Genomic DNA, 14,446 nt, shown 5'->3' on the forward strand with positions numbered 1-14,446 from the left:
TGGGTTAGTCCTAAAATAGAAGACAGGTGTCTGAAAGATGGGGCTAAAGGGAAGAAAAATATCATTATGTAAGCTTTTCAGAGTTCCTTCCTGTCAGGAGGGTTATTGAGGGAGTAATCACAGTAGCACTCAGAGGCTGTATTGATTTTCTATGATTAACACCTCATTTCCTTCTCTAAGGTGGATTCCATTTTAGTGAATGACTACTTATTACTTAGTTTAATCCTCACCATCACTGATGCATCAGAGTTGATTTTCCACTAGTCATTTAAATTATTTCTCAGAGTTGCAGGTATAAAGGCCACACATGAATTGAAAAATATCCTTGAAGGTAAGCCTATGGCATTATAAGCTCAAGAATGGACAGAAAGCGTGGAAAATATGTAGTCAATATTGAACACTCTGAAAACCAGCTTGTGAGTATTTGCTCAATTTTAATAATTTGCCTATAGTACTATCTCATTTTCAGCTTTTAAAATCAATCGAATTTCTTTGCTATTATGTGGTCAATGTCATAATTTTGCATTATTCTCAAAAAGGAAGCATAGCCATGTATTAAGTTTTTCTGCTGCAACTTTTCATGTTATATTCTTCTGTATTATACTGTAAAAATTATTTTACATATTTGCTAATTTAAAGGATTAGCAATTTCTGTTACCACATCATATACAAATAGATCCATTTAACTTTCTATATTCACCATCATGTAAACATATATCTCCAATGATATCTTTGGTTTGGTCTTTAAATAATATTTTTATAATCTGATTCTTCGATTTTATATACTAAACCTGTCAAAACTTGGATTTCTAAATATGCTGGAAATCCAGATATTGATCTTGGATATTGTCTTTAGGCCTAAGAAAGAAATCCTTTAAACATTTCTACTTGTATAAGAAATATGGTTATTTTATCTATTTAAAATTTTTTTAGGGGCGCCTGGGTGGCGCAGTCAGTTAAGCGTCCGACTTCAGCCAGGTCACGATCTCGCGGTCTGTGAGTTCGAGCCCCGCGTCAGGCTCTGGGCTGATGGCTCAGAGCCTGGAGCCTGTTTCTGATTCTGTGTCTCCCTCTCTCTCTGCCCCTCCCCCGTTCATGCTCTGTCTCTCTCTGTCCCAAAAATAAATAAACGTTGAAAAAAAAAATTAAAAAAAACAAAAACAAACAAAAAAAATAAATAAAATTTTTTTAATGTTTATTTATTTTGAGAGAGAGAAATAGAGCATGAGCAGGGGAGGGCAGAGAGAGAGGGAGACACAGAATCTGAAGCAGGATCCAGGCTCCAAGCTGTCAGCACAGAGCCCGATGCGGGGCTCAAACCCATGAAGCATGAGATCATGACCTGAGCTGGAGTCAGGTGCTTAACTGACTGAGCCACCCAGGTGCCCCTATTTTATCTATTTTTAAATGTTTTTACACCAAGAATCAAGCTTTTACTGTATGTATAGTTCTAAGTGTTTTTTATATCTGAACTTAGCTTAGGTTCAGATAGGTTTTATAATGGCCTAGGTTTTATAACCTGGCCTAGATGGCTCAGTTGGTTGAGCGTCCGACTCTTGATTTTGGCTCAGGTCATGATCTTGTGGTTTGTGAGAATGAGCACAGAGCTTGCTTGGGAATCTCTCTCTCCCTCTCTTTCTGTACCTCCCTGATTCTCTCACTTTCTCTCAAAATAAGTAAGAAACTTTAAAATAAATGAATAAAAATAAAGGAGATGATTTCCTTTAAAAAAGAACAAAGGATGGAAGTATGATAAAAATAAAAATAGTAAGTTAAAATTCCTGCGTGAAGAATAAATGAAATATTTTTCCCTTTGCAATTTGGAGCTGTGGCAATTAGCCCATATTAATTGCCTATAGATAAGCCAAAGACGAAAGTCTTTGCTTGGTAAGTGTTGGTTGAATAAAAGAATCCCAAGGAGAATTCTTGGTTTACCAAAAGAAAAGGGGTTTGTCCTTTTGAGTCATACAAAGGACTCTCCTGAAGCTGTTCTCCTGTCACTTCTGAGTTCGACACTCAAGATGCCTGAATACTCAAATGGAAAAAAATCCCTTTAGCCACATATCCATCATCTTCCTAGTTTCTCTAGATGCAACAAACTTGAAGATGTTTACAAATATTATTTTGAGTTGTTTTTACAGTGTATATCTTGATAGGTGGCTAACTATTTCACTTTATTATGGATATTTAAAGCATAGCTATAAAAATATGCTTTTCTCCTAAGACCAAATTCAATTGTGAAGTTTAATAATTGTTGAAGATTATAAACACAAGTAAAATAAATGTTGGTGTTTTGTTTTTCTGTTGGGATATGTGAGATCTTAAGTTAATCCTTATAAAATCACGGGGAAAACCCACAGAACTGTTTTTGGTAACTATAGCTAATTCACTTCAGTGGCCTATGGCCATTATTAGCTAAGGCTGATTATCTGATTAAATGTTTGGAGCTCTTTAACTGATCCAGTTCTGTGTAGAGACTCCACCTATACTAAGAGTCAGAGCAACATACCAGAGTAAAAATTATTACTTGGGCTGCAATATTACTCCAAAGCTGAATCTAGATCAGAGGTTCTCCACCCTAAGTGTAGACACCACCCATCATCTTTTTCTTTGAAAGGGCTAGGATTCCATCAGGGCCAGAAGATTTGGAAAACTGACTTGGGGAGTGAATTTTGTTTTGTTTACAAAGTGCATTAAAATATTCTAGTTCATCAGCCACAGGCAGACCGGATAACTACAGCATCATCAGCACTTGGCAAAATAAGCAAGGTTGTTATTAAAGTCCAACATTGCTCAAATTGATCTAGTGAATAACATGGAGTTTGTTTAGTTTTTTTTTTTCAGTAAAACAGAGCTGTTTTCTTTACTTCTTTGATATAACAGAAAAATCTGTCTCCCCAAACCCTTTACTGCCAAGAATATTCCATCTTATCTATATTTAATAACCATCACATTTATTTTTTGTGTTGCTCGTGGTAGTTCTCAGTGACCACATACATTTCTAGTCTGACAGTTTTATGGAACTGATGAGTTGAGGCACCAGCAATTTTTATGGCTCTTTAATAATGGGTTATTACATAAACGTGACCCAAGACAACTAGTAGCAGTAACAGTAGGAATAAAAACACTGCTGCGGCTGCTGCTGCCACTACTGACAGCCAACACTCACCGAGTACATATGGACATTGCTCCAACCCTTTTCCAGTTGTTTACTCGTTAATCCTCACAGCACATCTGCAGTGGGTAGTTGTTTTTGCCTTTTGAAGAGAGCAAAGAGTGGCAGAGATGCCCTTGATTCACAATGAGAAGGAAACATTATCGTTCTATGCGATGAAGATCCCCAGACAGTCCTACATTGTTTTTGAGATGTACCAAAACTCTTGGCCCAGATCCACAAGTTCCTGAACTTGTTCCGCTCCCATTTTCATTTCATTTTATTCTTTCCCCTTTTAAAACACCTGTTCCTCCAAATCTTTCCCACTGAGCCCAACCCATTTTTAATCCTTATGGCCCCCTTTCTCAACAATATGTGGCAATTGTTATGCCTCCCTGTTATATTAGCATATAAACTCTCAGAGCAGAGACCTTTTTGTTGTTGAGAATTGCTTTTATACTGCTGTGTGTCCAAGAGGAACCCAGCATAAACATATCACAAACTGACAAATGATTTGCCTTTTGTCTCTTTGTCATGGGTGTGCAAGTTCCGTTGCATAGACCATGGTACAGATTATGTGAAGGAGTCTCTTTGTAGGACAACTTTTCACTAGTATAGTATAGATTAGTATACACTATACATCTTACCATGGTTTAGCATAATAACATACTATACATGGTGTAGTGGGACGGAGTGGAAAGTACACTGGTCTTAACACTGGAAGGTCCGGGCTCCGGTGCTTGCTATCATGTCATTATGGGATCCTGCTGCTGCTGCTGCTAATTATGTCAACTCTTTTTGCTTCAATATTCTCATTTCCAAAATGACCTAAATGGGTTGTACCTGATAATCAGCTGCAAGAACTTTTTTGGCTCTAACATTCTATTCCTTATACGAATAGAGACTTCTTACTATAGCTCCACTTACAGCAGCTTGCAACATGAGGGTATTTAATACATGCAAGTAATGTGGTAGAGAATAAGGATGACATACATTCCTGATCTGGAGCATTAGTAACTTACAAAAATTAGTTAAGTAGGGGCGCCTAGGTGGCTCAGTTGGTTAAGCGTCCGACTTCAGATCAGGTCACGATCTCGCGGTCCGTGAGTTCAAGCCCCGCGTCGGGCTCTGGGCTGATGGCTCAGAGCCTGGAGCCTGCTTCCGATTCTGTGTCTCCCTCTCTCTCTGCCCCTCCCCTGTTCATGCTCTGTCTCTCTCTGTCTCAAAAATAAATAAAAACGTTTAAAAAAATTAAAAAAAAATTAGTTAAGTATACTGTGTCATAATCTGTCTAGATTTTTTTTTGATCTTCAGAGTATAGTTAGAAAAATTCCTTTTAAAAGTTTTGTTATGCGTTATCCCTTTTATTTATTTTTTTTAATTTTTTTATTTTTTGTATGAAATTTATTGACAAATTGGTTTCCATACAACACCCAGTGCTCATCCCAAAAGGTGCCCTCCTCAATACCCATCACCCACCCTCTCCTCCCTCCCACCCCCCATCAACCCTCAGTTTGTTCTCAGTTTTTAACAGTCTCTTATGCTTTGGCTCTCTCCCATTCTAACCTCTCTTTTTTTTTTTTCCTTCCCCTCCCCCATGGGTTCCTGTTCAGTTTCTCAGGGTCCACATAAGAGTGAAACCATATGGTATCTGTCTTTCTCTGTATGGCTTATTTCACTTAGCATCACACTCTCCAGTTCCATCCACGTTGCTACAAAAGGCCATATTTCATTTTTTCTCATTGCCACGTAATATTCCCTTGTGTATATAAACCACAATTTCTTTATCCATTCATCAGTTGGTGGACATTTAGGCTCTTTCCATAATTTGGCTATTGTTGAGAGTGCTGCTATGAACATTGGGGTACAAGTGGCCCTATGCATCAGTGCTCCTGTATTCCTTGGATAAATTCCTAGCAGTGCTATTGCTGGGTCATAGGGTAGGTCTATTTTTAATTTTTTGAGGAACCTCCACACTGCTTTCCAGAGCGGCTGCACCAGTTTGCATTCCCACCAACAGTGCAAGAGGGTTCCCATTTCTCCACATCCTCTCCAGCATCTATAGTCTCCTGATTTGTTCATTTTGGCCACTCTGACTGGCGTGAGGTGATACCTGAGTGTGGTTTTGATTTGTATTTCTCTGATAAGGAGTGACGCTGAACATCTTTTCATGTGCCTGTTGGCCATCCGGATGTCTTCTTTAGAGAAGTGTCTATTTATGTTTTCTGCCCATTTCTTCACTGGGTTATTTGTTTTTCGGGTGTGGAGTTTGGTGAGCTCTTTATAGATTTTGGATACTAGCCCTTTGTCCGATATGTCATTTGCGAATATCTTTTCCCATTCCGTTGGTTGCCTTTTAGTTTTGTTGGTTGTTTCGTTTGCTGTGCAGAAGCTTTTTATCTTCATAAGGTCCCAGTAATTCACTTTTGCTTTTAATTCCCTTGCCTTTGGGGATGTGTCGAGTAAGAGATTGCTACGGCTGAGGTCAGAGAGGTCTTTTCCTGCTTTCTCCTCTAAGGTTTTGATGGTTTCCTGTCTCACATTTAGGTCCTTTATCCATTTTGAGTTTATTTTTGTGAATGGTGTGAGAAAGTGGTCTAGTTTCAACCTTCTGCATGTTGCTGTCCAGTTCTCCCAGCACCATTTGTTAAAGAGGCTGTCTTTTTTCCATTGGATGTTCTTTCCTGCTTTGTCAAAGATGAGTTGGCCATACGTTTGTGGGTCTAGTTCTGGGGTTTCTATTCTATTCCATTGGTCTATGTGTCTGTTTTGGTGCCAATACCATGCTGTCTTGATGATGACAGCTTTGTAGTAGAGGCTAAAGTCTGGGATTGTGATGCCTCCTGCTTTGGTCTTCTTCTTCAAAATTCCTTTGGCTATTCGGGGCCTTTTGTGGTTCCATATGAATTTTAGGATTGCTTGTTCTAGTTTCGAGAAGAATGCTGGTGCAATTTTGATTGGGATTGCATTGAATGTGTAGATAGCTTTGGGTAGTATTGACATTTTGACAATATTTATTTTTCCAATCCATGAGCAGGGAATGTCTTTCCATTTCTTTAAATCTTCTTCAATTTCCTTCAGAAGCTTTCTATAGTTTTCAGCATACAGATCCTTTACATCTTTGGTTAGATTTATTCCTAGGTATTTTATGCTTCTTGGTGCAATTGTGAATGGGATCAGTTTCTTTATTTGTCTTTCTGTTGCTTCATTGTTAGTGTATAAGAATGCAACTGATTTCTGTACATTGATTTTGTATCCTGCAACTTTGCTGAATTCCTGTATCAGTTCTAGCAGACTTTTGGTGGAGTCTATCGGATTTTCCATGTATAATATCATGTCATCTGCAAAAAGCGAAAGCTTGACTTCATCTTTGCCAATTTTGATGCCTTTGATTTCCTTTTGTTGTCTGATTGCTGATGCTAGAACTTCCAGCACTATGTTAAACAGCAGCGGTGAGAGTGGGCATCCTTGTCGTGTTCCTGATCTCAGGGAAAAAGCTCTCAGTTTTTCCCCGTTGAGGATGATGTTAGCTGTGGGCTTTTCATAAATGGCTTTTATGATCCTTAAGTATGTTCCTTCTATCCCAACTTTCTCAAGGTTTTTATTAAGAAAGGGTGCTGGATTTTGTCGAAGGCCTTTTCTGCATCGATTGACAGGATCATATGGTTCTTCTCTTTTTTTTTGTTAATGTGATGTATCACGTTGATTGATTTGCGAATGTTGAACCAGCCCTGCATCCCAGGAATGAATCCCACTTGATCATGGTGAATAATTCTTTTTATATGCCATTGAATTCGATTTGCTAGTATCTTATTGAGAATTTTTGCATCCATATTCATCAGGGATATTGGCCTGTAGTTCTCTTTTTTTACTGGGTCTCTGTCTGGTTTAGGAATCAAAGTAATACTGGCTTCATAGAATGAGTCTGGCAGTTTTCCTTCCCTTTCTATTTCTTGGAATAGCTTGAGAAGGATAGGTATTATCTCTGCTTTAAACGTCTGGTAGAACTCCCCTGGGAAGCCATCTGGTCCTGGACTCTTATTTTTTGGGAGATTTTTGATAACCGATTCAATTTCTTCGCTGGTTATGGGTCTGTTCAAGCTTTCTATTTCCTCCTGATTGAGTTTTGGAAGAGTGTGGGTGTTCAGGAATTTGTCCATTTCTTCCAGGTTGTCCAATTTGTTGGCATATAATTTTTCATAGTATTCCCTGATAATTGTTTGTATCTCTGAGGGATTGGTTGTAATAATTCCATTTTCATTCATGATTTTATCTATTTGGGTCATCTCCTTTTTCTTTTTGAGAAGCCTGGCTAGAGGTTTGTCAATTTTGTTTGCGTTATCCCTTTTAAAAGTGATGCTCTTGATTATGTTTGACAGAAGAGTTTCATTTTAGAAATTCCACACCATGACTTTCTATTCACTTATGTTTTGTTTCTGTAGCCAATCACGTGTTCAGATGACCAACAGGCTCATAGTTCTGCATGCTGGCATCCACCTTCAAGTGGTACAACTGGTCATGTCTCGTCCAACCTAACTGGGGTCTATGTGAGCCCAGCAGCCCTTGCACACTCAAGAAACCCACACACAGAATTGTCCAGTACAGAGGTAATGTTTGATATAGCAGCTTTCATCCAGGTTGAAATGTGCTTTATACAGGGACGTATTTGTTCTGTTCTTTCCCAGGAAATGTATGTAATCATTTAATTCACCCACATTCATGTTAAGCATTTGCTGTATTCTCAGTATAATTATAAGTCTCTGTGAGGCAGTTCGTAAGAAGGAGAATATTTAATAATCTGTTTTTGAAGAGCTGATATTCTATTGGGGACTCAAATATTTGCATAGATAGCGAACATTATTTGAAAGTAAAAGGAATCAATGTAAAGTACAAATGCAGGTGGGGAGAGGCATAGGAGAAAATATGTTGACAATATAGAGTTTAATTCACAAATTAGACTCTGGTGGGAGACTGTGTCGTATTCAAAGTTTTAAGGGTCTGCTCAATTGGTGATCACCTTGTTTGCTTCCACTGTTCTAGACTTTGGACCTGTATGTGGCACTTTCCATAGGTTTCTTCCTTGTGATCTCTGATGCATAAGACCTTGACATAGAAACCCGACTCTTGTTCTCCAGATTTTTTCCCCCCACTAGCTTTGGAGACTAGATCCAGGTCTTTGGTTCCTGACCTTATCCGTTGGTTGAATTAACTTTACCTCAGGCGTGTATCTCTCTATCTTCAGCCCTGTTATAGCAATTAGACCTTGACTGTAAATTGCTTATTCTACTTGGAAGTTTGGTTGGGTTTCCCTGACTGGAGTTTCTACCTTCTGTTGCTTAATCTTGCTGTAGAGGCTTGGTAGAGAGAGTATGAGCCTTGTTTTCTTGATTCTGGATAAAAGTATAAACTGTATTGTTGCTGGGACGATGTGAAAGAATGAATGAGCTCGATGGGGTGGAGTGAGAAAATGTTTCTTCTTTTTGCGGAGAGGTAAATTAATTTATGTAATCATAGAATTGAGAAGTCTTAGATAACATCTAGCCTGGTAGTTCTTAATCCCAGGTACATTTTAGAATCCCCTGGTGATTGTTTAAGAAATACCCATTGGTTGAGTCCCACCCCAGACCAATTAAATCAGAAGCTCTGGGGTGGGGCCCAGGCATCAATTAGCATGGTTTTTGCCAAAAGTGACCCAAAAAGAAGAACTTAGGTGTCCTATTGTCTGGTTGTGTACAACTTATTTCATTAAGCGGCTCTTGTATAATTTTTTTAAAGTAGCATAGAGTTCTCCCAGATGTGCATAAGCCCTTTTGCCACTTTTTTCTTTTGAGACTGCTTTGTAGTGTTTTCAGTCAAAGTAAAGAAAATGTTATTTTTTCTGGGGCTAACTTGGCCTTGGTGGCCCATGCCTTCATTCTACTCCTGTTGCTTTGGGGTTGCCACCCTTTGCACCCTTCCAACAAATACTGTGGCCTATACTGTGCGACATTTAAGATCTATTTTAGTGTGTATGGAAGGTGTGTATGTTGTATCCCATTCACTGAGGGTATTGCTCTCACCCAGGTGATTATGAAATAATCAATCATGTTAGACAATCGGAAACTTACATACATGACACTGTGCCAGGCACTTTATAAACATTGTCTTATCTTTTCATCTTTCTAGGTATTATTAAGTATTATTATCCTTATGAGGGAACTGAGGCTTAGAAAGATAAAGGTGTTAAATTCTCCATAGCTAATAAGTGGCAGAGCTAAAATTCAACCCCAAATCTGTTGGACTCCAAAGTTCTTGACCTTAATTTCTATATACTATACTATACTGCATCCAAGATAAACATATTTTTAAAAACTAGTGACTTTATGTATGTTATTTGTAGTCTTCCCAGCAACAATATAAGATAGATATTTTTAGCTCTCTATTTTAAGATAAAGGGATTTGAGGCCCAGAGAAGGTAAGAAATTGTTTAAGATTTCATAGCTCTGAACTTTATAACATTTCTCCAGTTAAAAAGACTGTACTCTTCTACACTGCTTTGTTGCCTACAAACAAAGCAACAAATATTTTCAAAAACACTTTAGAAATGACAAAGCAAATCAATTTTGTTGATTCCGAAGGTAATCCTGTACTTCACAAGCTGTTTTATCACCATTTTGTAAATGATGAAATAGGGAGTCCCAGAAGCTATGCAATTCCATGATTTTTCTTTTAAATCATGGTGGTGGATAACATAATCTTCGATGAGGATTAGTGAGAAAATAAGCAGGGCTTTGGTTTATCTTGTTAAAATGCACATCACTAGAAAGCTCCCAGGGAGCTCTTTTCATTGCATGCTTTCAGGTAATAAGCCTTGGAAGGAGATAATGCACTCAGGTGGATTCTCTGGGTCCCTATGGTCATACTAGGTGCTAGGCAGCTACCTACCTGATGGGTGGTAGGAAGTTTTATATTTATATGGCTATCAATATTACTTAAAGAATTGGGAATACTCTAATTATGAAAAAGCCTCAGTGTATTATTCCTCTTCTGATAACAGAATCACTGAGCATCATGAGTACTGTTGCAAAAATAGGTGCCTGAGGAGTCTGTGTTGTATTCTGGGTGGTAAATGGAGGATGAGAGAGGCATTCACAATGAACAGAACTATTTGTGCCAAGATCCCACTTTAGATGGAAGCATGATGCATTGTAGAAACGGAGTGAGTGGCCCAAGGCTATTTCACTAGTCCATGGCAGAGATAAAGGAAGCTTGGAATAGAGTAGTATCAACAGATATAGAGAAAATCAATAGTATTGGGAGATATTTAGCAGGTACAGCTAACGGGCTTGGTGATGGGTTGGGAAATTTCAAGGGTGATCCCTTTGTCAATAGCTTATGGGAACTGAATATAATGGATGGTGGTACCATTTAAAGGGATGTGGGAGCTTGCCAGGTTTCACTGGGGAGATCATGACTTTGGGTTTGGACACAGTGAGTTTGAGGCATCATTTAGACATCTAATATATGGTATCATGTAAGCATTTGAAGGTCAGAGGAGAGAGCTGGACTAGAAATAAATTAGAGAGTCATTTAGATATGGATAGTAATTAAAATCATAGGAAAGAGAAAGCATAGAATGGTCAAATCCAGTCCACTGCCTATTTTTGTAAATAAAGTTGTATTGGAATACAGTCATGCTCACTTGCTTACTCAATGCCTATGGCTGCTTTAAGACTATAATGGAAGATTGGAGTCATTGTGACCAAAACTGTATGGCTCACAAAGCTGAAACTATTTACTGTCTTGCTCTTTACAGAAAAAGTTTGCTGACCCTAAACCTAGAGTGAGAGAAAAGGTCCTGGGAGTGTCAACAGTAAAGCTGAATGTGATAGTAAGCCTCTAAAAGAAACTGGGAATATTTGGAGGGGGGGAGGGTTGTTAGGAGAAACCCAATGAAAATGGAATATCACAAAAGCCAAGGGAAAAGACTGTTCAAAAGGGAGAAGGGATGCTTCAGAGGCAAATGCTACTGAGGGTTTGAGTATGGTGAGGGCTAAAATATGTCAGTTAGATTTGAGTGAATAAATGTCATTTGTGACTTTATTAAGAGGTGTTTCAGTGGCATGGCAGAGGTAGAAGCCAGACACAATTGGGTTGAAAGGTGTGCAAATGGAGATGTTGCATTTATACAACTCTCAAGAAATTTCATTTTCCAGAGAGAGAGAAAGGGAAGTAGTGAGAAGGGGATTTGCAGTCAAAGGAGGTTTTTTGTTTAAAATGGAAGAGATTTGAGTGTATATAAATGTTAAAAGGAAGACGCCACTTAAGAGGAAAGGGTGAAGTATTTAGTCCCAGAGGAAGAATGAAAAAAAGAGAAACGTTGTTGAGAAGGATATGGGGGATGAGATCCAAGGACAGATTGGCAGATCAGCATCAGCCAGAAAGAGGGACAGCATCTCTGTGTCAATCAGGGAAGGAAGAGAGGTGGAGCCCAGGCATGCTTAGGTCTGCAGGTTTGATACCTGTAGGGCTTTGAAAGAGTTTCCATTTGATGGCTTCAAGTTTCCCAGTGAAGGAGAAAGGAGATGAAGTTATTTGATGGAAATGAGATGGGTCAATTTGTTTTTGAGGGCTGGTAGGTGGAGGTTACATGTTTGAAGAGAGAGAAGATTAAGAAAGATTTACAAAATGAGAGTGTATATTACAGAAATATAATAGAATGATGGAACAGTCCAGAAAATCCATTCAAGGATGGTGACCATACATTTATCTTGACTCTGATTTGCCCAGGTACTTGACTTTCCCTGACTGTGGTTGCTCAAGGGCAGTCCAGAGAAAGCAGACAGGCATTTATTTGCCAGCTGGAGGAAAAGAGGAGGGAAGTGCAAGAGATTTTAGGGAATTAGTTTTATTGAAATAAACGACCATGGAACACAAGGTGGGTAAGGAGGTAGGTGAGTGAAGCAAGGTCTGCTGGGCCAATAATTTTTAACAAGACTAAAAAAAGGTTGCTCTAGGGACAATTGAATAAATAAGCTGGAAGGAGAGGAGACAGTGGTAAGAGCACAGTGTTCCTGAGGAAGTGATTTTGGAAGTGGAATAGTTTGGGGTAATGACAACATCTACTGGAGGATTGGGTGTGTGACAGAGAATTTACCATTCAAGTGCTGTTCTGCCTGTGTGAAAAGACAAAGCTCTTCCTTCCCATTATTGGAATATTTTCCAATAAAAGATGAGAAATTGGTAGATCCTCATTTCTTCTGATGTTAAAGAAAGTGTGCAGTTATTTTCACCTGGATAAAAACTTGGACCGTAAGCCTACATTTCTTTGGATATATATAAGGACTGAAATCATGTTAATGCACTACAGTATAAATAACACAAAAGAGATGAGAAATCACAAGCATTTTTGTTTTTTATTACTGATATTATCATTTATACTCTTCATAGGCAAAAGGAAATTGGTGTAATGACTTGTCTCTGTGGAAAGTCTTTTTGGCTTGTCTCTTAGCCTGTGTGATAACAACAGCAACTGGAGTACTCATAATACACCTGGTGAACAACAGAGAAAATGACAGTTCTCCCATTACTAACCAGCTACCTGCAAACAATGAGGAGCCTATACTTAGCATTCCTGGAATGACCTCTACTACTTCACAACCTGCAGGGACCACCATGTCAACTGAACCCGTAACTAAAACCACTTCAACAGAATCTACAGCCACTGCAACGTCCATTGAACCTACAGCCACAGCAGCCATCACCATCGCTTCCACTGAACCCAGAACCTCAACAGCCATCACTATCACTTCGACTGAGCCTACAACCTCGACAGCCACCACCATCACTTCCACAGAACCTACAGCCACAGCAGCCATCACCATCGCTTCCACTGAACCCACAACCTCAACAGCCATCACTAACACTTCAAATGAGCCTACAACCTTGACAACCACCGCCATCACTTCTACAGAACCTACAACCACAGCAGCCATCACCATCACTTCAACTGAACCCACAACCTCAACAGCCATCACCATCGCTTCCACTGAACCCAGAACCTCAACAGCCATCACATCACCATCACTTCAACTGAGCCTACAACCTTGACAGCCACCGCCATCACTTCCACAAAGTGGAAAAACCACAAAAGCCAGTCACCAGTAAAACGAAACCCACAAATGCAACAGCCCCACTATCACCTCACCTGAACGTACAATCACGGAAGCTACAACCACCACTTCAAGTGAAACCACAGCTGACCCCACTTGAACAGAATCTGTAACTGTTTCAACTTCAAAAACAACAAATGCTATCATAACTTAATCTTAGCGGACAACCAACACAGTTACCACTTCCACCATCTCTTCAACTGAACCCACAAATCCTGTCAGCTGACTCTACAACCACTACCACTCCCACTTTACCTGCAACTACTGTGACTTCCACTTAGTTCACAATGACAATGGTCATCACTTTCCTTCAACAATCTTTAAGTTCCACCTTATCATCTGAACCTGGAACTATAAATGCCACTATTCTTACTTTAATCTAATAGAACTACCGTCATTTGTCAACATGTTCTCTTCTACGACAATTTATGCTTTAGTTATTATCACTACAAATTATCCTACAACCATTCTCCTCCACTGGCTCTTCCCCCAACTGTAGCCATTTCTTCGATAATACCTGAGTCTGTATCTAGTGCCATTACTATATTATACTTACAGCACCCACCATAGTGCCACTTGAAGAACGAGAACTCAGACAATTAACAGTGGAATAATTACCTGAATTTTCAGTAAAGCAATACTTAGGACTTCTAAAACTATCAATATTGATTTTATTTTTAAAGAGCTGAACATTTATGCCATGCAGATCAGCTTTTGTTTGTGTATTTCAAAAGAATATAATTTCATATAGAAAAGGTAGCCCAATTTGTTTATTTAGGAAACCTTCAAGAAATTTTATATGAAACCTTAGAGTAAAATTAGTCATTTAGATTTTAATATGTATGTATTTCTGTTCAGAACATAGCATTTTTCTGTACACAAATTACATGCATAATAAACACATTTTATATGTGGGCACTTAAACGTATGTGGAGAAAATTTTAGAACTTATAATAATTTTTTCTTTATGGTGAAATTTATGTTTCTCCAGTTTCTTTTTTACTGTAAATACCTTTTAAGCAACCATATTCAATTTGAATTAATGTTATTGAAAGGGCATTTGGGTCTCTATTTTTTAAAATTAATTTTTTTTTGCAAAAATCTTGTAAGTCAATCAATTAAAGACATCTTTTAAGTCCCA

The 14,446-nt window shown here is 38.6% G+C and overlaps 1 protein-coding gene across 1 annotated transcript; it reads left to right on the forward strand.

Moving 5' to 3' along the window:
* The first annotated feature begins 359 nt into the window (after window positions 1-359).
* On the forward strand, window positions 360-13,692 carry LOC122470059 (dynactin-associated protein-like). Its single transcript, XM_043557193.1, has 3 exons — window positions 360-416; window positions 7,597-7,761; window positions 12,584-13,692. Exons 1-3 carry the CDS (start codon window positions 360-362, stop codon window positions 13,241-13,243), a joined length of 882 nt encoding a protein of 293 aa, XP_043413128.1. The 3' UTR covers window positions 13,244-13,692.
* Window positions 13,693-14,446: the final 754 nt, after the last annotated feature.

The sequence above is a fragment of the Prionailurus bengalensis genome, chromosome D3 (genome assembly GCF_016509475.1).
Source record: "Prionailurus bengalensis isolate Pbe53 chromosome D3, Fcat_Pben_1.1_paternal_pri, whole genome shotgun sequence".
Classification (NCBI taxonomy): domain Eukaryota; kingdom Metazoa; phylum Chordata; class Mammalia; order Carnivora; family Felidae; genus Prionailurus; species Prionailurus bengalensis.

What these genes read in the sequence shown, in the direction of transcription:
- LOC122470059 (XM_043557193.1), top strand. Translation starts at nt 360, where the DNA reads ATGGACAGAAAGCGTGGAAAATATGTAGTCAATATTGAACACTCTGAA. An exon ending in AACACTCTGAAAACCAGCTT is followed by an intron (nt 417 to 7,596) that starts GTGAGTATTTGC and finishes TTGTTTCTGTAG; the next exon opens with CCAATCACGTGTTCAGATGA. An exon ending in CAGAATTGTCCAGTACAGAG is followed by an intron (nt 7,762 to 12,583) that starts GTAATGTTTGAT and finishes TACTCTTCATAG; the next exon opens with GCAAAAGGAAATTGGTGTAA.